General features: G+C 41.5%; 1 protein-coding gene across 1 annotated transcript in view; it reads right to left on the bottom strand.

The window, feature by feature from the left end:
- Positions 1 to 23,088, bottom strand: part of LOC110522961 (arf-GAP with coiled-coil, ANK repeat and PH domain-containing protein 2) — a 123,546-nt gene that overhangs the window by 75,436 nt on the left and 25,022 nt on the right. Inside the window, 1 exon segment of the mRNA XM_036977765.1 lies at positions 2,723 to 2,780. Within this exon segment, the coding sequence (XP_036833660.1) occupies positions 2,723 to 2,780 (58 nt within the window).

Raw genomic sequence — 23,088 nt, 5'->3', positions numbered from 1 at the left:
ACAGAAGTGACTAATGGATGAAATAGTGCTTACTTTCCATGCCATCCCTTTAGGACACTGTTCAGTGTTCTAACACTGGAAATGTGTTCCTGACAAAAGATAGCAGTTTGATACATAAACAAAACAATTCAGAGGTTTGAAAATGAAACAGCTGTTTGCTTGTGCAAACATATCTTCATCAGAAAGTAGCTACCAGTAATTTGACTAACAAGCAACCCTCTACATTTAACACTTTTTTTTTACTCATTGCGGGCAGACATAATTCAATGTTAAGTAATCCCACAAACACACGCTGGACTTTATTCATGCACTCCCACACAAGAGTAAGCAAGGAAGCGGAGAGGCTAAATGTTCCGCTATGGTCTGTCTGATAGCTTTAGTGCTTACGAGAAACAGCCTCACTCCATGACATGGTCTATGACCAAAAGCGAGAGCCTTTAGTAGAGATTCTGTAGTTTAAGGTGAAATTGGACCGGTTTATATGCCTAATTTTAAGGACACTTGTGATACCTTTGCTTAGTTAGCATTTCCCCCTTGAAGAAAGCTGCTCACTTCCCTTACTGCCATCATTGACTGCTGCTCACAAATAGGGTCGCTACGTTACCACCACACCTGCAGTCACGAGTCATGACCGCAGTCATATTCCACCTGACCGTTGAGTCACGGTAACTAGGCTTCTCCAAAACCGAGCTCTGATGCCGCGGATGGTCATTAGTAGCCTACCCAACTTGCTAACGGCCAGTTGCTAATGGCCTGGTGCTCAGTGCTCCATTGTCCCTCTAATCACTCTGAAATCAATGCAAATTAAATCGAAATTCAAACACTTCATGAGAACCTTGGCATTTAGAGTTCGAGCGGAATATAGGGCAACCTGTTGCGCAGCAAGAGCCAGCTCCTCATAGCTAGTTGACGTATGGAATGAAATAAGTGATCCTATAAGCCCATAATGCTCAACATTTCTATAGGCTATGCAATTGTGTGAAAAAACAATAGTTTTGATGGACTATATTAAAAATCATAGTTGCATGTTTCATGCCCATAGGCCATATGTTTTGATACGTTTTATCAAAACTAAAGTGGCCAAATAACTAAGCGCATAGGACCCCTGGAACAGTGTTGGAGGGCCCAAGCCCACAGAGCTTAGCGAAACATATGTTCTGATAATCCCAGTCATTGCGCAATCGTGTGTGAAAACAGAGTTGACTGGCCACTATTTTAAAGAGGTCCCCAGCTTTCACGTGCTTCATTTCCTGCAATACTACACATTTTGTCATAGGGTGGAGGTTTTAAATGTGATAACTAAATTATCTAATGGGCCCCACCCCGGTCGGTAATTCAACCATGCTTATTACATGTTTAGAAAGCTGGCTGCTAGACTAAGTTACCAATCTAAAAAACAAATGCTGACATGGGCTATTTAAGTGACTGCTGATGCACAACCAAATTTGAAATTGCACCTTGTGTAACAGTACAGATGAGACTGAGTGGCACCCCCCCCCCCCCCCCCAAAAAAATGTTTTATTGGTCCGCAGGTCTACAAAAGGGGGACCGCCAATTGCCCATCCCTGATTTAGACAATATCACCATAGTAAATTATCGTAATGAGGGGATGTTATTGTCTGAAGTTTATTTACTTTATATCCAAGGGGAAATGTGCTTCAAGAGACTTAATATTGGCCCAATAAAGCCTGTGTTGTTTTAATAATCAACTTGGCTGTGTGGGGGGCTTTCTCTATCTCAATGGCAAGGCTTAGTTTCTAAGAAAAGACTGAACTTTAGCCTCCTATTCAAGGCACCCTCCACCCCCCCACCCTGCTGTCACACCAAACCCATCTGGAGCAGATCCTTCCACTACAACGCAACAGGGAAGTGACACCAGGGTATGGAATGAGTCAGATACATGATGACCAAAGGGTGGGAGACTAGAACAATGCAGTGGCAATCACAGGAGATCCAGGATCAGTGAGTGAACTTGCAAAAAATAAGTTCCATAAATAAATTCCACCAACAAACCATTGAAATACTCCAGTAACTGGCTGCAGGGTCTTTATAGACCTACCAGTGGGATTTCTTCACACCTCTCTTATGTACATACCTTCACAGTTTGAGACTCTCACCGCATCACTCGGTGTGATCTCGTACTGATCGCAGGCCAGTTATAGGGGACCGAGACACAGGGTTTTTATAAACAGGGAGTGGTTCATAATGCAAACAATAGGATTTCCATCATCTTTGCTCCAAACTAGGGTTGGGCAGTATCCAAATGTTTATATTGTCATACTGTCCTTCTCTCATCCCAGGATTTATGGTAGTACCGTATTAGTACACAAGGAGCCGCTAAAAACAAAAAACAACTCCTTATTGATTTGGCCACTTAATTAGCAAATTAAACCAAATACACAGCTGGACTATTTAAAAATAAACAGTGAGTGAACTTGCAAAAAATAAGTTCCATAAATAAATTGGCTCAACTGTTCTGAGGAACTACGGTAAGCTTTATAATGTAAAATAAAGTAACAGGTCAAATGAAGTATGCAATCAGATTTATCTCTTAACATATTGCCCAAGTTGACTAAGTAGGCTAGCAACAAATATTCTAACATATAAAAAAAACTTCAAATAAATAGTTTTGAAAAACCATCCTGTGGCTATTTCTAAATACCCCTGTATGTGTGGTATACTGCACAAGCCTACTCCAAACCCAAAACTGGACCCTACTCACCTTGTCAAGTTTGGACTCCAGTTCCCCGACATCCCCCTCCACCTCCTCTACAGTGGCCCTATGAGGAGAAAAACAACACATTTCAGTCACTCTACTGGCAGAAGGGGCTGCTACATTTCAATAGATAAAACAGTCAATGGCAAACAAGCTACAAGGGAAAATGAACAGTCGATTGCTTTGCACTGGAAGGTGAGTCAGACTGAAATGAGCATTCCACGTGAGGGTGGGGCAATGCGTAGGACCAACGAAGAAAGGAAGCGAAAAGCAGAGGAAAAAGACATTTAATCCACCTACAGTGCCTTGCGAAAGTATTCGGCCCCCTTGAACTTTGCGACCTTTTGCCACATTTCAGGCTTCAAACATAAAGATATAAAACTGTATTTTTTTGTGAAGAATCAACAACAAGTGGGACACAATCATGAAGTGGTACGACATTTATTGGATATTTCAAACTTTTTTAACAAATCAAAAACTGACAAATTGGGCGTGCAAAATTATTCTGCCCCTTTACTTTCAGTGCAGCAAACTCTCTCCAGAAGTTCAGTGAGGATCTCTGAATGATCCAATGTTGACCTAAATGACTAATGATGATAAATACAATCCACCTGTGTGTAATCAAGTCTCCGTATAAATGCACCTGCACTGTGATAGTCTCAGAGGTCCGTTAAAAGCGCAGAGAGCATCATGAAGAACAAGGAACACACCAGGCAGGTCCGAGATACTGTTGTGAAGAAGTTTAAAGCCGGATTTGGATACAAAAAGATTTCCCAAGCTTTAAACATCCCAAGGAGCACTGTGCAAGCGATAATATTGAAATGGAAGGAGTATCAGACCACTGCAAATCTACCAAGACCTGGCCGTCCCTCTAAACTTTCAGCTCGTACAAGGAGAAGACTGATCAGAGATGTAGCCAAGAGGCCCATGATCACTCTGGATGAACTGCAGAGATCTACAGCTGAGGTGGGAGACTCTGTCCATAGGACAACAATCCGCACAAATCTGGCCTTTATGGAAGAGTGGCAAGAAGAAAGCCATTTCTTAAAGATATCCATAAAAAGTGTTGTTTAAAGTTTGCCACAAGCCACCTGGGAGACACACCAAACATGTGGAAGAAGGTGCTCTGGTCAGATGAAAGCAAAATTGAACTTTTTGGCAACAATGCAAAACGTTATGTTTGGCGTAAAAGCAACACAGCTCATCACCCTGAACACACCATGCCCACTGTCAAACATGGTGGTGGCAGCATCATGGTTTGGGCCTGCTTTTCTTCAGCAGGGACAGGGAAGATGGTTAAAATTGATGGGAAGATGGATGGAGCCAAATACAGGACCATTCTGGAAGAAAACCGGATGGAGTCTGCAAAAGACCTGAGACTGGGACGGAGATTTGTCTTCCAACAAGACAATGATCCAAAACATAAAGCAAAATCTACAATGGAATGGTTCAAAAAAACATATCCAGGTGTTAGAATGGCCAAGTCAAAGTCCAGACCTGAATCCAATCGAGAATCTGTGGAAAGAACTGAAAACTGCTGTTCACAAATGCTCTCCATCCAACCTCACTGAGCTCAAGCTGTTTTGCAAGGAGGAATGGGAAAAAATGTCAGTCTCTCGATGTGCAAAACTGATAGAGACATACCCCAAGCGACTTACAGCTGTAATCGCAGCAAAAGGTGGCGCTACAAAGTATTAACTTAAGGGGGCTGAATAATTTTGCACGCCCAATTTTTCAGTTTTTGATTTGTTAAAAAGTTTGAAATATCCAATAAATGTCGTTCCACTTCATGATTGTGTCCCACTTGTTGTTGATTCTTCACAAAAAAATACAGTTTTATATCTTTATGTTTGAAGCCTGAAATGTGGCAAAAGGTCGCAAAGTTCAAGGAGGCCGAATACTTTCGCAAGTCCAAATATACACAACCGTTCCAAAGTTTTGTCTCACTTAGAAATGTCATTGTTTTTGAAAGAAAAGCAACATTTTTGTCCATTAAAATAACACGATATTGATCAGAAATATGGGGTAGACATTGTTAATGATGGAAATGACTACTATAGCTGGAAACGGCAGATTTTTTCAAATGGAATATCTACATAGGCGTACAGAGGCCCATTATCAGCAACCATCAACGTTTTAGACTAGTTGAGTATCTGGAGCATCAGCATTTGTGTGTTCGATTACAGGCTCAAAACGGCCAAAAACAAAGAACTTTCTTCTGAAACTTGTCAGTCTATTCTTGTTCTGAGAAATGAAGGCTATTCCATGTGAAAAATTGCCAAGAAACTGAAGATTTCGTACAATGCCGGGTACTACTCCTAACCAGAATAGAAAGAGTTGTGGGAAGCCCCGGTGCACAACTGAGCAAGAGGACAAGTACATTACTAGTGTCTAGTTTGAGAAACAGATGCCTCACAAGTCATCAACTGGCAGCTTCATGGTGACAGGGGGCAGTATTTTCACGTCGGGATGAAATGCATGCCCAAATTAAACTGCCTGCTACTCATCCCCAGAAGATAGGATAGAAAACACTCTGAAGTTTCTAAAACTGTTTGAATCATGTCTGTGAGTATAACAGAACTTATGTAGCAGGCGAAACCCAGAGGAAAAACCATTCATATTTTTCTTTTTTTTTTTTGGAGGTCACTCTCTTATCAATGGGATTTCATTGGGAATCCAGATTTCTAAGGGACCTTCTTGCAGTTCCTACCGCTTCCACTGGATGTCATCAGTCTTTAAAAATTGGTTGAGGTTTTTCCTTTGTGTAATGAAGAAGTAGCCCTGTTCAAAACGAGGGTCACTTCAAGTTTACTGTTAGATAGAGGCGCGTGACCAGAAAGGTAGCGTCTTCTAGCGTTTTCTTCCTGTGTTGAACACAGATCATCCCATCTTCAATTTTATCGATTATTTACTTTTTTAAAATACGTAAAATTGTATTACAAAAGTAGTTTGACATTTTTTGTTTTTTTACAGGTAACTTTTAAGATATTTTGTAGTCAAGTTGCGCAAGATTGAACCGGTGTTTTTCTGGATCAAATGCGCCAAATAAAATGACATTTTGGAAATATATCAACGGAATTAATCGAACAAAAAGGACCATTTGTGATGTTTATGGGACATATTGGAGTGCCAACAAAAGAAGCTCGTCAAAGACATGATTTATATGTTTATTTCTGCGGTTTGTGTTGCGCCTGCAGGGTTGAAATTAGTTTTCTCTTTTTGTTTACGGAGGTGCTACTCTCAGATAATAGCATCGTTTGCTTTCGCCGAAAAGCCTTTTTGAAATCTGACATGTTGGCTGGATTCACAACACATGCAGCTTTAAATTGGTATCTTACATGTGTGATTTCATGAAAGTTAGATTTTTATAGTAATTTATTTGAATTTGGCGCTCTGCACTTTTGGCCAGGTGGGAAGCTAGCGTCCCACATATCCCAGAGAGGTTAAATAGTACCCGCAAAACACCAGTCTCAATGTCCACAGTGAAGAGGCGACTCGGGGATGCTGGCCTTCTAGAGAGTTGCAAATAAAGTTGGAAATTCAGTGTTGCAAATAAAAAGCCATCTCTGAGACTGGCCAATAAAAATAAAAGATTAAGGTGGGCAGAAGTACATAGACACTGGACAGAGGAAGATTGGAAAAAAGTGTTATGGACAGACAAATCTAAGTTTGAGGTGTTCGGATCACAAAGAAGAACATTCGTGAGACAGAAATAATGAAAAGATGCTGGAGGAGTGCTTGACGCCATCTGTCAAGCATTGTGGAGGCAATGTGATGGTCTGGGGGTTCTTTGGTGGTGGTAAAGTGGGAGATTTGTACAGGGTAAAAGGGATCTTGAAGAAGGAAGGCTATCACTCCATTTTGCAATGCCATGCCATACCTTGTGGACGGCGCTTAATTGGAGCCAATTTCCTTCTACAACAGGACAATGACCGAAAGCACAGCTCCAAACTATGCAATAACTATTTAGGGAAGAAGCTGTCAGCTGGTATTCTGTCTATAATGGAGTGGCCAGCACATTCACCGAATCTCAACCCTATTGAGCTGTTGTGGGAGCAGCTTGACCGTATGGTATGTAAGATGTGCCCATCAAGCCAATCCAATTTGTGGGAGGTGCATCGGGAAGCATGCGGTGAAATCTCTTCAGATTACCTCAACAAATTGACAACTAGAATGCCAAAAGGTCTGCAAGGCAGTAATTGCTGCAAATGGAGGATTATTTGATGAAAGCAAAGTTTGAAGGACACAATTATTATTTCAATTCAAAATAATTATTTATAACCTTGTCAACGTCTTGACTATATTTCCGATTCATTTTGCAACTCATTTCACGTATGTTTTAATGGAAAACAATGACATTTCTAAGTGAGCCCAAACCTTTGAACGGTTGTATGTGTGTGGATAGATAGAGAGATGGAGAGAGAATTCTGAAAGTATTCAGACACCTTGACTTTATCCTCATTTTGTTAACCTATAGCCTTATTCCAAAATTGATAAAATGGTTTCCCCCCTCAATCTACACACAATATCCCATAACAACAATGCAGATTTATAAAAAAATATATATAAAAAAAGTATCACATATACAAAGGTATTCAGACCCTTTACTCAGCACTTTATTGAAGCAACTTTGGCAGCGATCATAGCCTCAAGACTTCTTGGGTATGACGCCACAAGCTTGGCCCGCCTGTATATGGGGAGTATATCCAATTTTTTTCAGTAGATCCTCTCAAGCTCTGTCAGGTTGTATGGGGAGCGTCGCTGCACAGCTATTTTCAGGTCTCTTCAGATATGTTAGATCGGGTTCAAGTCCGGGCTCTGGCTGGGCCACTCAAGGAAATTCAGAGACTTGACCTGAAGCCACTCCGGTGTTGTCTTGGCTATGGGCTTACGGTCGTTGTCCTGGTTCTGGGTGCTCTGGAGCAAGTTTTCATCAAGGAGCTCTCTGTACTTTGCTCCGTTCAGCTTTCCCTCGATCCTGACTAGCCTCCCAGTCCCTGCCGCTGAAAAACATCCCCACAGCATGATGCTGCCACCACCACCATGCTTCACTGTAAGGATGGTGCCAGGTTTCCTCCAGATGTGACACTTCACATTGAGGCCAAGGAGTTCAATCTTGGTTTCATCAGACCAGGGAATCTTGTTTCTCATTGCCAGAGTCTTTAGGTGCCTTTTGGCAAACTCCAAGCGGGCTGTCATGTGCCTTTTACTGAGGAGTGGCTTCAATAAAAGCCTTATTGGTGGAGTCCTACAGCGATGGTTGTCCTTCTGGAAGGTTCTCCCATCTACACAGAGGAACTCTAGAGCTCTATCGGAGTGGCCATCAAGGTCTTGGTCACCTCCCTGACCAAGGTCCTTCTCCCCCAATTGCTCAGTTTGGCCGGGCAGCCAGCTCTAGGAAGAGTCTTGGTGGCTCCAAACTTCTTCAATTTAAGAAAGAAAGAAAGCCACTGTGTTCATGGGGACCTTCAATGCTGCAAAAATGTTTTGGAACAATTCCCCAGATCTGTGCCTTGACACAATGCTGTCTCAGAGCTCTACGGACAATTCCTTTGACCTCACGGCATGGTTTTTGCTCTGAGATGCACTGTCAGCTGTGGGACCTTATATAGGCAGGTGTGATCCTTTCCAAATCACGTCCAATCAATTGAATTTACCACAGGTAGACTCCAATTAAGTTGTAGAAACATCTCAAGGATGATCAATGGAAACAGGGTGCACCTGAGCTCAATTTCGAGTCTCATAGCAAAGGTTCGGAATAATTATGTAAATAATTATGTAAATAACTTTTTTATATTTTTAATCCATTTGCACACAAAAAAGTAAAACCGGTTATCATTTTATCATTATGGGGTATCGTGTGTTTTTTTTAAAAATGTGATCCATTTTACAATAAGGCTGTAACATAACAAAATGTGGAAAAGGGAATTGGTCTGAAAACTTTCTGAATGCACTGTGTGTGTGTGCGTGCGCGTGTGTGTGTGTTTGTGTGTGTGGTGTGTACATATACACATGAAGTCGAAAGCTTACCGTAGCCAAATATATTTAAACTCAGTTTTTCACAATTCCTTACATTTAATCAGAGTAAAAATTCCCTGTCCATGGTCAGTTAGGATGACCACTTCATTTTAAGAATGTGAAATGTCAGAATAATAGTAGAGATAATGATTTATTTCAGCTTTTATTTCTTTCATCACATTCCCAGTGGATCAAAAATGTATATAGTCAATTAGTATTCGGTAGCATTGCCTTTAAATTGTTCAACTTGGGTCAAACGTGTCAGGTAGCCTTCCACAAGCTTCCCACAATGAATTGGGTGAATTTTGGCCATTTTCTCCTGACAGAGCTTGTGTAAGGTTTGTAGGCCTCCTTGCTCGCACACGCTTCTTTAATTTCTGCCCACAAATGTTCTATAGGATTGAGGTCAGGGCTTTGTGACGGCCACTCCAATACCTTGACTTTGTTGTCCTTAAGCCATTTTGCCACAACTTTGGAAGTATGCTTTTGGAAGTATCCATTTGGAAGACCCATTGATGACCAAGCTTTAACTTCCTGACTGATGCCTTGAGATGTTGATTCAATATATCCACATAATTTTCCTCCCTCATTATGCCATCTATTTTGTGAAGTGCACCAGTCCCTCCTGCAGCAAAGCACCCCCACACAACATGATGCTGCCAACCCGTGCTTCACGGTTGGGATGGTGTTCTTCGGCTTGCAAGCCTCCCCCTTTTTCCTCCAAACATAACGATGGTCATTATGGCCGAACAGTTCTATTTTTGTTCATTAGACCAGAGGACATTTCTCCAAAATGTACGATCTTTGTCCCCATGTGCAGCTGCAAACCGTAGTCCGGCTTTTTTATGGAGGTTTTGGAGCAGTGGCTTCGTCCTTGCTGAGCGGTCTTTCAGGTTAAATCGATATAGGACTCGTTTTACTGTGGATATAGATACTTTTGTACTCGTTTCCTCCATCTTCACAAGGTCCTTTGTTGTTCCCAAATTTACTTGCACTTTTCGCACCAAAGTACGTTAATCTCTAGGAGACAGAACGCGTCTCCATCCTGAGCGGTATGATGGTTGCGTGGTCCCATGGTGTTTATACTTGCGTACTATTGTTTGTACAGATGAACGTGGTACCTTCAGGCATTTGGAAATTGCTCCTAAGGATGAACCAGTCCACAATTTTTTTTCTGAGGCCTTGGCTGATTTCTTTAGATTTTCCCCATGATGTCAGGCAAAGAGGCACTGAGTTGGAAGGTAGGCCTTGAAATACATTCACAGGTACACCTCCAATTGAGTCAAATAATGTCAATTAGCCTATCAGAAGCTTCTAAAGCCATGACATCATTTTGGGGAATTTCCCAAGCTGTTTAAAGGCACAGTCAACTTAGTGTATGTAAACTTCTGACCCACTGGAATTGTGATACAGTGAATTATAAGTGAAATAATCTGTCTGCAAGCAATTGTTGGAAAAATGACTTGTGTCATGCACAAAGTAGATGTCCTTACCAAAACCAGGGTTTGTTAACAAGAAATTTGTGGAGTGGTTGAAAAGCTAGTTTTAATGACACCAACCTAAGTGTATGTAAACTTCCCTACTTCAACTGTACCTCTGCTGCAGAGGATAAGTTAATTAGAGTTACAAGCCTCAAATTGCAGCCCAAATAAATGCTTCACAGAGTTCAAGTAACATACACATCTCAACTGTTCAGAGGAGACTACATGAATCAGGCCTTTATTGTCGAATTGCTGCAAAGGGACCACTACTAAAGGACACCAATAATAATAAGAGACTTGCTTAGGCCAAGAAACACAAGCAATGTTCATTAGACCGGTGGAAATCTGCCCTTTCGTCTGGAGTCCAAATTTTAGATTTTTGGTTCTAATCGTCATGTCTTAGTAGGTAAACGGATGATGTGGTTCCCAACATGAAGCATGGAGGAAAAGGTGTGATGGTGCTTTGCTGGTGACACTGTCTTGATTTATTTAAAATTCCAGGCACACTTAACCAGCATGGCTAGCACAGCATTCTGCAGCGATACGCCATCCCATCTGGTTTGCGCTTAGTGGGACTATCATTTATTTTTCAGCAGGACAATGACCCAACACACTCCCAGACTGTGTAAGTGCTATTTGACCAAGAAGGAGAGCGACGGAGTGCTGCATCAGATGACCTGGCCTCCACAATTGCCCGACCTCAACCCAACAGATGGTTTGGGATGAGTTGGACCGCAGAGTGAAGGAAAAGCAGCCAACATATGAGGGAACTCCTTCAAGACTGTTTGAAAAGCATTCCAGGTGAAGCTGGTTGAGAGAATGCCAAGATTGTGCAAGCTGTCATCAACGCAACAGGTGGCTACTTTGAAGAATCTTGTTTAACACTTTTTTGGTTACTTCATGATTGCATATGTGTTATTCCATAGTTGATGTCATCACTATTATTCTACAATGTATAAAACAGTAAAAATAAAGAAAAATCCTTGAATGAGTAGGTGTATACAAACTTTTGACATTTCCAGGATGGAAACACACTTTCCGTGTAAAATGAAATGTCAAAAACCAGCATGTAGAAAATATAAATGGGCCTGTATACTGTTTACATAATATTATCTTTGCAAACTATCAATCACCAAAATAAAAGCTAGACAGTCAGGAAAAATCAAAAACTCCCAAAACAATGAATTTAGTGTTATTGATTTTGTTATTTTGATTGAGCAAAATAACATAGCATTAGACATGGCAAAATGCATAGAATTGCAGGAAACTAGCTTTTAAACTGCAGAAATGTCTCTCAGCTCAATGGAGAAATGTGTATGGTTGCAGGAAATTGCCTTAAATTCACAGATTTTGCTACACCTCCAAGATGGGATTATCTAAAACGTTCTCTAAAATTCAGCTGGGCTGACCGCACCCATACCACCTAAGCCCCTTTTTGATACAGAAAAAACCCTGCACACACACACGGCCAGATTGAGAGATTCCACAACGCCACGGGCCTATATCTGGCATTTTGCTAGAATAAACATGACACAGCTTGGCCTTCCTGGGAACAATATACTTTGAGCAGAATGCCACAGGAGAGGAAACGGAAACTGGAATGACAGCATCTCAAGGTTCTATTAAGAACAGTGGCGTCGCTTGAGAATCTCCATTAGACGGACAAACTTGAGCCCTTTTGGGAACAGCAGTAGCTCAGAACAGCAGACCAATAGCTCAGAATTATGCACTATTCGTTGCAAATTGGGGACATGCTCTTGAAAGAAATTGGAGACCATTGCGACAGAACACTGATAAATCCCTCACAAATGCATTTGCTTGAGATGTTAGCACTTTAGGCCTCACAATATCTACATTTGAACAGATAGTAGAATGGACACAGTACAAGCTTAGCTCGTTGCAGTGTGGTACCAATCTATTTGCAAGAGAATAAAGGCAGATCTTGTCTGGTGAAGGTGATCTCTCCTTATACTTACGACACACCCCAGTAAAAGAAGACCCCCCCCCCCCCCCCCCCCCCCGGGACACAAGGTGGGGGCAATTAATTATCAGGTAGAACAGAAAACCAGAAGGCTCCAGACCTCGAAGGGTAGGAGTTGAAAACCCTGATGTAAGGTCACAAGTTAACAACATAAAGAGGACCAAGCATAGGAGTAATTTGAGGAATCACTTTCAATCTATTCTAGAGTTCCATATTAAACTATGGTACCCAGCAAGCCTCTCCTTAATATCAAGGGAATGATCTCAAAAATACACATGGTTAGCAGATGTTAATGCGAGTGTTGCAAAATGCTTCTGCTTCTAGTTCCGAACATGCAGTAATATCTAATAAGCAATTTAACAACAACTACCTTATACACACACAGGTGTAAAGGAATTAAAAATAATATGTACATATAAATATATGGATGAGCGTTGGCCGAACGGCATAGGCAAGATGCAGTAGATGGTATAGAGTACAGTACATACATATGAGTAATTTAGGGTATGTAAACATTATATAAAGTGGCATTGTTTAAAGTGACTAGTGATACACTTATTACATCCAATTTGTAATGATTAGTGGCTAGAGATTTGAGTCAGTATGATCTCCGGCCGTTATGCAGGCTGCAGCACAGCCAAAGTGCTGACTGTATGCTCAAGCAACCTTGAGTTCAGACACTCCCCCTTCTTGGCTGCTGCTGGCCAGACAAACCTGGCCGTATGTCTGGTCAAGGTATTATCCCAGATGGCATACTGAGTCCCGAGATAACAAGGTGGGGTTAAAAAGGTGGCAGAACATAGACATTCTGCAATGCAGCCTAGTATCAGAATCGTTAAGGCCTAAACTACTGATGTAATTAGGCACAAAGCCTATGGCTTGAAAATAGAGTGAAAAGAACATGGGTTACTGAGTGCAGAATTGCAGTCCCGGCCTGGGTTTTTCCACAGTACTACGAACACATACGGCAGTGAAAGCTTATCTTGTTCTCTCCACACATCCTAGCTATGGTTCCTCATCGGGACAATGAGGCACCGATAGGAATCAGTGACAGTCTGAATAAGCGATTGGGGAATAAGGGATTATTCCCCCGGGGTCGTTTTAGTTCGATGTGCTGCCATTGGGATTGTATGGCGCACCCAGCATAATCAAATGAAGATAGTGGTGCAGGGGTGGGGGGGGTGGGATTACAGTGACACCCAGGGTGGACCAGGCGGGATGGTCCATCCAAACCCCCTCTGGCTGTTTCTATGGCTGTCATGTCCCGCACAGCACCGCTATGCCACAACATCTGGCCACAGAGTGAGAATAACGAGATGCAAGCATGTCTCTGTCGACTCGTCCCAAATTGAAAGGATGCGTGGAAGAGCCTGCTCCCCTTGAATATTTTAGGGTATTTTTTCCATCTCACTGAAATTGTGCGTGTGCCTGTCTTTCTGTGTCTGGCTGTGTGTTTCTGAAAGACATGCACAGATAGACAGCAATGACACCAAGTAGTCATAGAATGGAACTATGTTAAAAATATATTTTCTGGCTACTGGCCCCCCCAAAAAATGGAGCCAAACAACTATTTTATGCATCTACACCAAACTCTAAATATAACACAAACAGTCAAGAGTTGTACAAGCCTCTTTACAGATGCATGCATCCCACAGTCAGAACTTTCGAAATGAGTTTCTCTCATAAGGAGCTGGCTGAGTCCAAAGAGCTATGATTGAGTTGTCACGTCACCCACCCTGAATAATTAAGGCTCCATTCCTTTGTTGTTTGCTTTACAATAATTCTGCTGGGCAGTTATGGCTTGACATGGGCTGCCACTGTTGACTTCTTCCACAATGCATTATAGACCGATATCAAATATGATGGTAGACTGCACATTCCAGCTGAAGCCATAGATTCTATCCCACCTACCAAAAATACTAGTTAGGGCCCTGGTCAAAAGTAGTGCATTAAATAAGGAATATGGTGCCCGTAGGAGGAGGGAGATCGGTGGCCTATTTTAAATTGGAGAATCCCCAGGGCCCTATAAAATCTGTGCTGCAGAGAATCCAGACATTAAAACAGATTCAACAATATTTCCAAATGTATTCAACTTAGTTAGAAATCAACCAAATGTATTGAACTTATAAGAACATTCAATATTTTGCACAAGATGATCATAACAAAACGGATCAGTGATACGCATTTTCCTTAAACTCCTAAAGAGCTAATGGCACTGAAATGTCAGTACGTCTGTGTGCACACATTTCTCTACCACTTTGTGTAGACGTTAGCCTAGAGGTCGACCGATTAATCGGAATGGCAGATTAATTAGGGCAGATTTCAAGTTTTCATAACAATCGGAAATCGGTATTTTTGGACACCGATTTGGACTATATATATATATATATATATATATATATATTTTTTTTTTGTTACACCTTTATTTAATCTTAATTTAACTAGGCAAGTCAGTTAAGAACACATTCTTATTTTCAATGACGGCCTAGGAACGGTGGGTTAACTGCCTTGTTCAGAGGCAGAACAACAGATTTTTACCTTGTCAGCTCGGGGGATTCAATTTTGCAACCTTACAACTAGTCCAACGCTCTAACCACCTGATTACATTGCACTCTACAAGGAGACTGCTTGTTACGCGAATGCAGTAAGCCAAGGTAAACTTATCTTGTAAAAAACAATCAATCAATCATAATCACTAGTTAACTACACATGGTTGATGAAATTATTAGTTAATCTAGCGTGTCCTGCGTTGCATATAATCGATGTGGTTGCTCCAATGTGTACCTAACCATAAACATCAACGCCTTTCTTGAAATCAATACACAGAAGTATATATTTTTAAACCTGCATATTTAGCTAAAATAAATCCAGGTTAGCAGGCAATATTAACCAGGTGAAATTGTGTCACTTCTCTTGCGTTCATTGCACGCAGAGTCAGGGTATATGCAACAGTTTGGGCCACCTAACTTGCCAGAATTTTATGTAATTATGACACACCATTAAAGGTTGTGTAATGTTACAGGAATATTTAGACTTATGGATGCCACCCGTTAGATGAAATACGGAACGGTTCTGTATTTCACTGAAGGAATACAACGTCTTGTTTTCGAGATGATCGTTTCCAGATTCGACCATATTAATGACCTAAGGCTCGTAGCCTAGTGGTTAGAGCGTTGGACTAGTAACCGCAAGGTTGCAAGTTCAAACCCCCAAGCTGACATCTGTCATTCTGCCCCTGAACAGGCAGTTAACCCATTGTTCCTAGGCCGTCATTGAAAATAAGAATTTGTTCTTAACTGACTTGCCTAGTTAAATAAAGGTAAAAAAAATAAAAAATTTCTGTGTGTTATCATGTTATAACTAAGTCTATGATTTGATAGAGCAGTCTGACTGAGCGATGGTAAGCAGCAGCAGGCTCGTAAGCATTCATTCAAACAGCACTTTTGTGTGTTTGCCTGCGGCTGTTTATGACTTCAAGCCTATCAACTCCTGAGATTAGGCTGGTGTAACCGATGTGAAATGGCTAGCTAGTTAGCGGGGTGCGCGCTAATATCTTTTCAAATATCACTCGCTCTGAGACTTGGAGTGGTTGTTCCCCTTGCTCTGCATGGGTAACGCTGCTTCGAGGGTGGCTGTTGTCGTTGTGTTCCTGGGTCGAGCCCAGGCAGGAGCGAGGAGATATACTGTTACACTGGCAATACTAAAGTGCCTATAAGAACATCCAATAGTCCAAAGTTAATGAAATACAAATGGTATAGAGAGAAATAGTCCTATAATTCCTATAATAACTACAACCTAAAACTTCTTACCTGGGAATATTGAAGACTCATGTTAAAAAGGAACCACAAGCTTTCATGTGTTCTCATGTTCTGAGCAAGGAACTTAAACGTTAGCTTTCTTACATGGCACATATTGCACTTTTACTTTCTTCTCCAACACTTTGTTTTTGCATTATTTAAACCAAATTGAACATGTTTAATTTATTTGAGGCTAAATTGATTTTATTGATGTATGATATTAAGTTAAAATAAGTGTTCATTCAATATTGTTGTAATTGTCATTATTACAAATAAATAAATAAAAAATAAAATAAAATTGGTATTGGCTTTTTTGGTCCTCCAATAATCGATATTGGTTGAAAGATCATAATCGGTCGACCTCTAGTTAGCGCTATTGATAATGCATTGACAACCATCTTCTGATAGATGGAAAGGCTTTCCGAAAAACCTTTAATTCATGCTGAACAAAAATCTAAAATGCAACATCGTTCATGAGCTGAAAAAAAAAGATCCCAGAAACGTTCCAAGCTTATTTTTTTTTTAAAGTAGTGAAAACAAAAGTAGTTAGTGAGACATTCTCCATATACATAATCCATATACCTGACAGGTGTGACATATCAAGAAGCTGATTAAATAGCATGATCATTACACAGGTGCACCTTGTGCCAGGGACAATAAAAGGCACCTCTAAAATGTGCAGTTTTGTCACACAATGGAACAGATGTCTCAAGTTTTAAGCGAGAGTGCAATTGGCATGCTGACTGCAGAAATGTCCACCAGAGATGTTGCCAGAAAATTAAATGTTCATTTATGTATCTTAAGCAGTCTCCAACGTCGTTTTTTAGAATTTGGCAGGACGTCCAACCGGCCTCACAACCGCAGACCACGTGTAACCACACCAACCCAGGACCTCCACATCCAGCTTCTTTACCTGCAGGGTCAGACCAGCCACCAGGACAGCTGATGAAACTGTGGGAATGCATGCACAACTGAAGAATTTCTGCACAACCTGTCAGAAACCATCTCAGGGAAGCTCATCCACTGGCATGTTGGGGAAGTGTGCTCGTCATAGATGAATCCCAATTTCAACTCTACTGGGTAGATGGCAGTGTCATGTTGGCGAGCGGTTTGCAGATGTCAATGTTGTGAACAGAGTGCCTCATGTTGGCTGTGTGGTTATGGTATGGGGCGGTATAAGCTACAGACAACGAACACAATTGCATTTTATCAATTGTAATTTGAATGCACAGAGATATCGTGACGAGATCCACAGACCCATAGTCGTGCCATTCAACCACGCCATCACCTCATGTTTCAGCATGATAATGCACGGCCCCATGTCGCAAGGACCTGTACACAATTCCTGGAAGCTGAAAATGTTCCAGTTCTTCCATGGCCTGCATACCCACCAGACATGTCACCCATACAGCAGTTTTGGGATGCCCTGGATCAACGTGTGCGACAGCGTGTTCCAGTTCCCGCCAATATCCAGCAACATGGCACAGCCATTGAAGAAGTGTGGGACAACATTCCACAGGTTACAATCAACAGCCTGATAAACTCAATGCGAATGAGATACAGTGCCTTCGGAAAGTATTCAGACCCCTTTACTTTTTCCACATTTTGTTAGTTTACAGCCTTATTCTGAAAGTGATTAAATAGGTTTTTTTCCTCATCAATCTACACACAAAACCCCATAATGACAGCGAGTACAACCTCAAGTTTTATTGGGTATAACGCTACAAGCTTGGCCATCTGTATTTGGGGAGTTTCTCCAACTCTTCTCTGCAGATCCTCTCAAGATCAGTGAGGTTGGATGGGGAGCGTTGCTGCACAGCTATTTTCAGGTCTCTCCAGAGATGTTTGATCGGGTTCAAGTCCGGGCTCTGGCTGGGCCACTCAAGGACATTGAGACTTGTCCTGAAGCCACTCCTGTGTTGTCTTGGATGTGTGATTGGGGTCATTGTCCTGTTGGAAAGTGAACCTTAACCCCAGTCTGAGGTCCTGAATGCTCTGGAGCAGGTTTTCATCAAAGATCTCTGTACTCCACTCCGTTTATCCTTGCCTCGATCCTGACTGGTCTCCCAGTCCCTGCTGCTGAAAAACATCCTGACAGCATGAGCTGCCAAAACCATGCGTCACCATAGGGATGGTGCCTGGTTTCCTCCAGACGTAACGCTTGCCACTCAGGCCAAAGAATGCAACGGTTTAATCAGACCAGAGAATCTTGTTCCTCATGGTCAGAGTCTTTAGGTGCCTTTTGGCAAACTCCAAGTGGGCTGTCATGTGCCTTTTACTGAGGAGTGGCTTTCGTCTGGCCACGCTAACATAAAAGGCCCGATTGGTGGAGTGCTGCAGAGATGGTTGTCCTTCTGGAAGGTTCTTCAATCTCCACAGAGGAACTCTAGAGCTCTGTCAGAGTGACCATCGGGTTCTTGGTCACCTCCCTGACCAAGACCCTTTTCCCCCAATTGCTCAGTGTGGCCGGACGGCCAGAGTCTTGGTGGTTCCAAACTTCTTCAATTTAAGAAAGATGGAAGCCACTGTGTTCTTGGGGATCTTCAATGCTGCAGAATTTTTTGGTACACTTCCCGAGATCAGTGCCTCGACACAATCCTGTCTCGGAGCTCTACGGACAAGTCCTTCGATCTCATGGCTTGGTTTTTGCCTTGACATGCACTGTCAACTGTCAGACCTTATATAGATGGGTGTGTGCTTTTCCAAATCACGTCCAAAATTTTGTTTACCACAGGTGGACTCCAATCAAGTTGTAGAAACATCTCAAGAATGATCGATGGAAACAGGATGCACCTGACCTCAAATTTGTGTCTCATAACAAAGGGTCTGAAAACGTATGTAAATAAGGTATTTGTTTACATTTTATAATAAATTTGCAAACATTTCTAAAACCAGTATTTGCTTTGCCATTATGGGGTAGTGTGTACAGTCGTGGCCAAAAGTTTTGAGAATGACACACAATTAAAAAATTCACAAAGTCTGCTGCCTCAGTTTGTATTTTTTTTTATTTTTTATTTTACCTTTATTTAACCAGGCAAGTCAGTTAAGAACAAATTCTTATTTTCAATGACGGCCTGGGAACAGTGGGTTAACTGCCTGTTCAGGGGCAGAACGACAGATTTGTACCTTGTCAGCTCGGGGGTTTGAACTCACAACCTTCCGGTTACTAGTCCAACGCTCTAACCACTAGGCTACCCTGCCGCCCCGTATGATTTGCATATACTCCAGAATGTTATGACGAGTGATCAGATGAATTGCAATTAATTGCAAAGTCCCTCTTTGCAATGCAAAGGAACTGAATCCCCCAAAAACATATACACTGCATTTCAACCCTGCCACAAAAGGACCAGCTGACATGTCAGTAATTATCTTGTTAACACAGGTGTGAGTGTTGACGAGGACAAGGCTAGAGATCATGTCATGCTGATTGAGTTTGAATAACAGACTGGAAGCTTCAAAAGGAGGGTTGTGTTTGGAATCCTTGTTCTTCCTCTGTCAAACATGGTTACCTGCAAGGAAACACATGCCGTCATCATTGCTTTGCTCAAAAAGGGCTTCACAGGCAAGGATATTGCTGCCAGTAGGATTGTACCTAAATCAACCATTTATCAGATCATCAAGAACTTTAAGGAGAGCGGTTCAATTGTTGTGAAGAAGGCTTCAGGGCGCCCACGAAAGTCCAGCAAGCGCAAGGACTATCTCCTAAAGTTGATTCAGTTGCGGGATCGGGGCACTGCTAGTACAGAGCTTTCTCAGGAATGGCAGCAGGCAGGTGTGAGTGCATCTGCACGCACAGTGAGGCGAAGACTTGGAGGATGGTCTGGTGTCAAGAAGGGCAGCAAAGAAGCCACTTCTCTCCAGGAGAAACATCAGGGACAGCCTGATATTCTGCAAAAGGTACAGGGATTGGACTGCTGAGGACTGGGGTAAAGTGATTTTCTCTGATGAATTCCCTTTCCGATTGTTTGGGGCATCCGGGAAAAAAGCCTGTCCGGAGAAGACAAGGTGAGCGCTACCATCAGTCCTGTGTCATGCCAACAGTAAAGCAACCTGAGACAATTCATGTGTGGGGTTGCTTCTCAGCCAAGAGATTGGGATCTCTCACAATTTTGCCTAAGAACACAGTCATAAATAAACAATGGTACCAACACATCCCCCCCCGGGAGCAACTTCTCCCAACCATCCAGGAACAGTTTGGTGACGAACAATGCCTTTTCCAGCATGATGGAGCAAAAGTGATAACTAAGTGGCTCGGGGAACAAAACATTGATATTTTGGGATAGGGGGCAGCATTTTCACTTTTGGATGAATAGTGTGCCCAGAGTGAACTGCCTCCTACTCTGTCCCAGATGCTAATATTTGCATATTATTAGCAGTATTGGATAGAAAACACTGAAGTTTCTAAAACTGTTTGAATGATGTCTGTGAGTATAACAGAACTCATATGGCAGGCGAAAACCTTAGAAAAATCTGAGGTTTGTAGTTTTTCAAAGCTTGGCCTACCGAATACACATTGAGATATGGATAAAGTTCCTACGGCTTCCACTAGATGTCAACAGTCTTTTGAAACTTGAATGAGGATTCTACTATAAAGGAGGGGCTCATGAGACCTCTTTGAGTCAGTGGTCTGGCAGAGAGCCTTGGTCTCATGACGCGCGCTCCCAACAGAGTTACCTCGTGTTCCAGTGCTTTTCTGAAGACAAAGGAATTCTCCGGTTGGAACATTATTGATGTTTTATGTTAAAAACATCCTAACGATTGATTCCATACAGTAGAAACATAGAAACATGTCAAACGATGTAACGGAACTTTTTGAGTTTTTGTCTGGATGAAGTGCCTGCACCTCATGAAGATGGATTACTGGGCTGAACACGCTCACAACAAGTGGCTATTTGGACATAGATTTTTTCCATAAAGTTACATAATTTGTCATTTATTGACATACTGGGATTCCTGGGAGTGCCTTCTGATGAAGATCAAAGGTAAGTGAATATTTATGGTGTTTCTAACTGTTGATTCCAAAATGGCGGATAATCCTCTAGCTGTTTTGTGTTCTGAGCGCCGTACTCAAGACTATGCTTTTTCCGTAAAGTTTTTTTAAATCTGACACCGCGGTTGCATTAAGGAGAAGTCTCTTTAATTCTGTGAATAACACTAGTATCTTTTATCAATGTTTATTATGAGTATTTCTGAAAAATCACCGGATGTTTTGGAATCAAAACATTACTTCACGTAAGGCGCCAATGTAAACTGAGATATAAATATGCACATTATCGAACAAAACATACAAGTATTGTGTAACATGATGTCCTATGAGTGTCATCTGATGAAGATCATCAAAGGTTAGTGATTCATTTTATCTATATTTCTGCTTTTTGTGACTCCTATCTTTGGCTGGAAAAATGGCTGTCTTTTTTCGACTTGGCGGTGATCTAACATAATCATATGTTGTGCTTTAGCTGTAAAGCATTTTTGAAATCGGACACAATCCTCAAGATGCGGGTGGACAAACAAAAACCCACAAATTCTGACAAACTCCAAGCATTGATTATGCAAGAATGGGCTGTCATCAGTCAGGATGTGGCCCTGAAGTTAATTGACAGCATGCCAGGGCGGATTGCAGAGGTCTTGAAAAAGAAGGGTCAACGCTGCAAATATTGACTCGTTGCATCAAATTTATGTAATTGTCAATAAAATCCTGACACTTATGAAATGCTTGTAATTATACTTCAGTATTCCACTGTAACATCTGACAAAAATATCCAAAGGCACCGAAGCTGCAAACTTTGTGGAAATTAATATGCGTCAGTCTCAAAACTTTTGGCCACGTCTGTAGATTGATGAGGTTTTTAAAAATATAGACATTTTAGAATAAGGCTGTAATGTAACAAATGTGGAAAAAGTCAAGGGGTCTGAATATTTTCCGAAGGCTTTGGGGGGGTGGTAGCCTAGTGGTTAGAGCGTTGGACTAGTAACCGGAAGGTTGCAAGTTCAAACCCCCGAGCTGACAAGGTACAAATCTGTCGTTCTGCCCCTGAACAGGCAGTTAACCCACTGTTCCTAGGCCGTCATTGTAAATAAGAATTTGTTCTTAACTGACTTGCCTAGTAAAATAAAAAAAATGTCACGCTGCATGAAGTAAATTGATACTGACTGGTTCTGATCCTGAATCTGTGAACAACAGATGCGTAGATGCGTATCTGTATTCCCAGTCATATGGCAAGGCCCTATTCATTTATTTCAAATGACTGATTTCTGCACTCAGTAAAATCTTTAAAATTGTTGCATGTTGCATGTATATTTTTGTTTCGTGTAGATGTAAACTACAAATTAGCCTATGCCTACCTGGAAGAATGATATCATGATTATCTGCATCAATCCAGTCAGTGGCCATTTGTTTTACAAACTCTGCAATCACAAGAGCACTACGGAAACATTGCTAACCAAAACAACGGTTTCTTGCTGCTGCACACTTGCATTTAAAGGGTAACTAAATCAAAATGACTGTCTAGGCAGCCACAGAGAAATGCCATTTCATTTACTTAAAAAAAGGTTAAGTTGAATGGCTATGCCTCCTGGAAAATATCACTGGGAGACAGATGACATGGGCATTGGCCTAAATTACAAAAAATTAAAACTGCGATGACAACAAGCAAAGTAGCCTACGCTTGGCCACAACTAACGATATTTAGGCCTGATAAATTTAGTCTTAAGGCCAAAGACTGTAAAAATAATCTCATTTGTAAGTAGTCAAGGTTAGTAGTCATTGGTGATCTGTTCTAGTCAATTCCTTTAAAAAAATTCCCAATAGCTGCCATCTAACCCAAATGTAAATGAATTGGTCCACTTTCAAGCTCTGTCTAGCCACGAGAATGTGAAAGTTTTCTTTTAATATGAAACTCTGGAGGGAGAACTTGTGAAAGTGCTGACGGATGACAAAATAGAAGGGATTCTGGCTAACGAAATCTAGGACGTTGCCTCACAGCCTTCGAGAATGCACAGTGTATATCTGTATAATGAGCAGAGAGCAAGAGTCACACTAATGAGGGAAGTTCACAGAGACACAAAGGCATCACTTTAGACCAGGAATTCAGT

Source organism: Oncorhynchus mykiss, chromosome 5 (assembly GCF_013265735.2).
Source record: "Oncorhynchus mykiss isolate Arlee chromosome 5, USDA_OmykA_1.1, whole genome shotgun sequence".
Lineage (NCBI taxonomy): Eukaryota > Metazoa > Chordata > Actinopteri > Salmoniformes > Salmonidae > Oncorhynchus > Oncorhynchus mykiss.
Note: the sequence above shows the minus strand (reverse complement) of the source record. Positions and strands in the feature narration are given on the sequence as shown.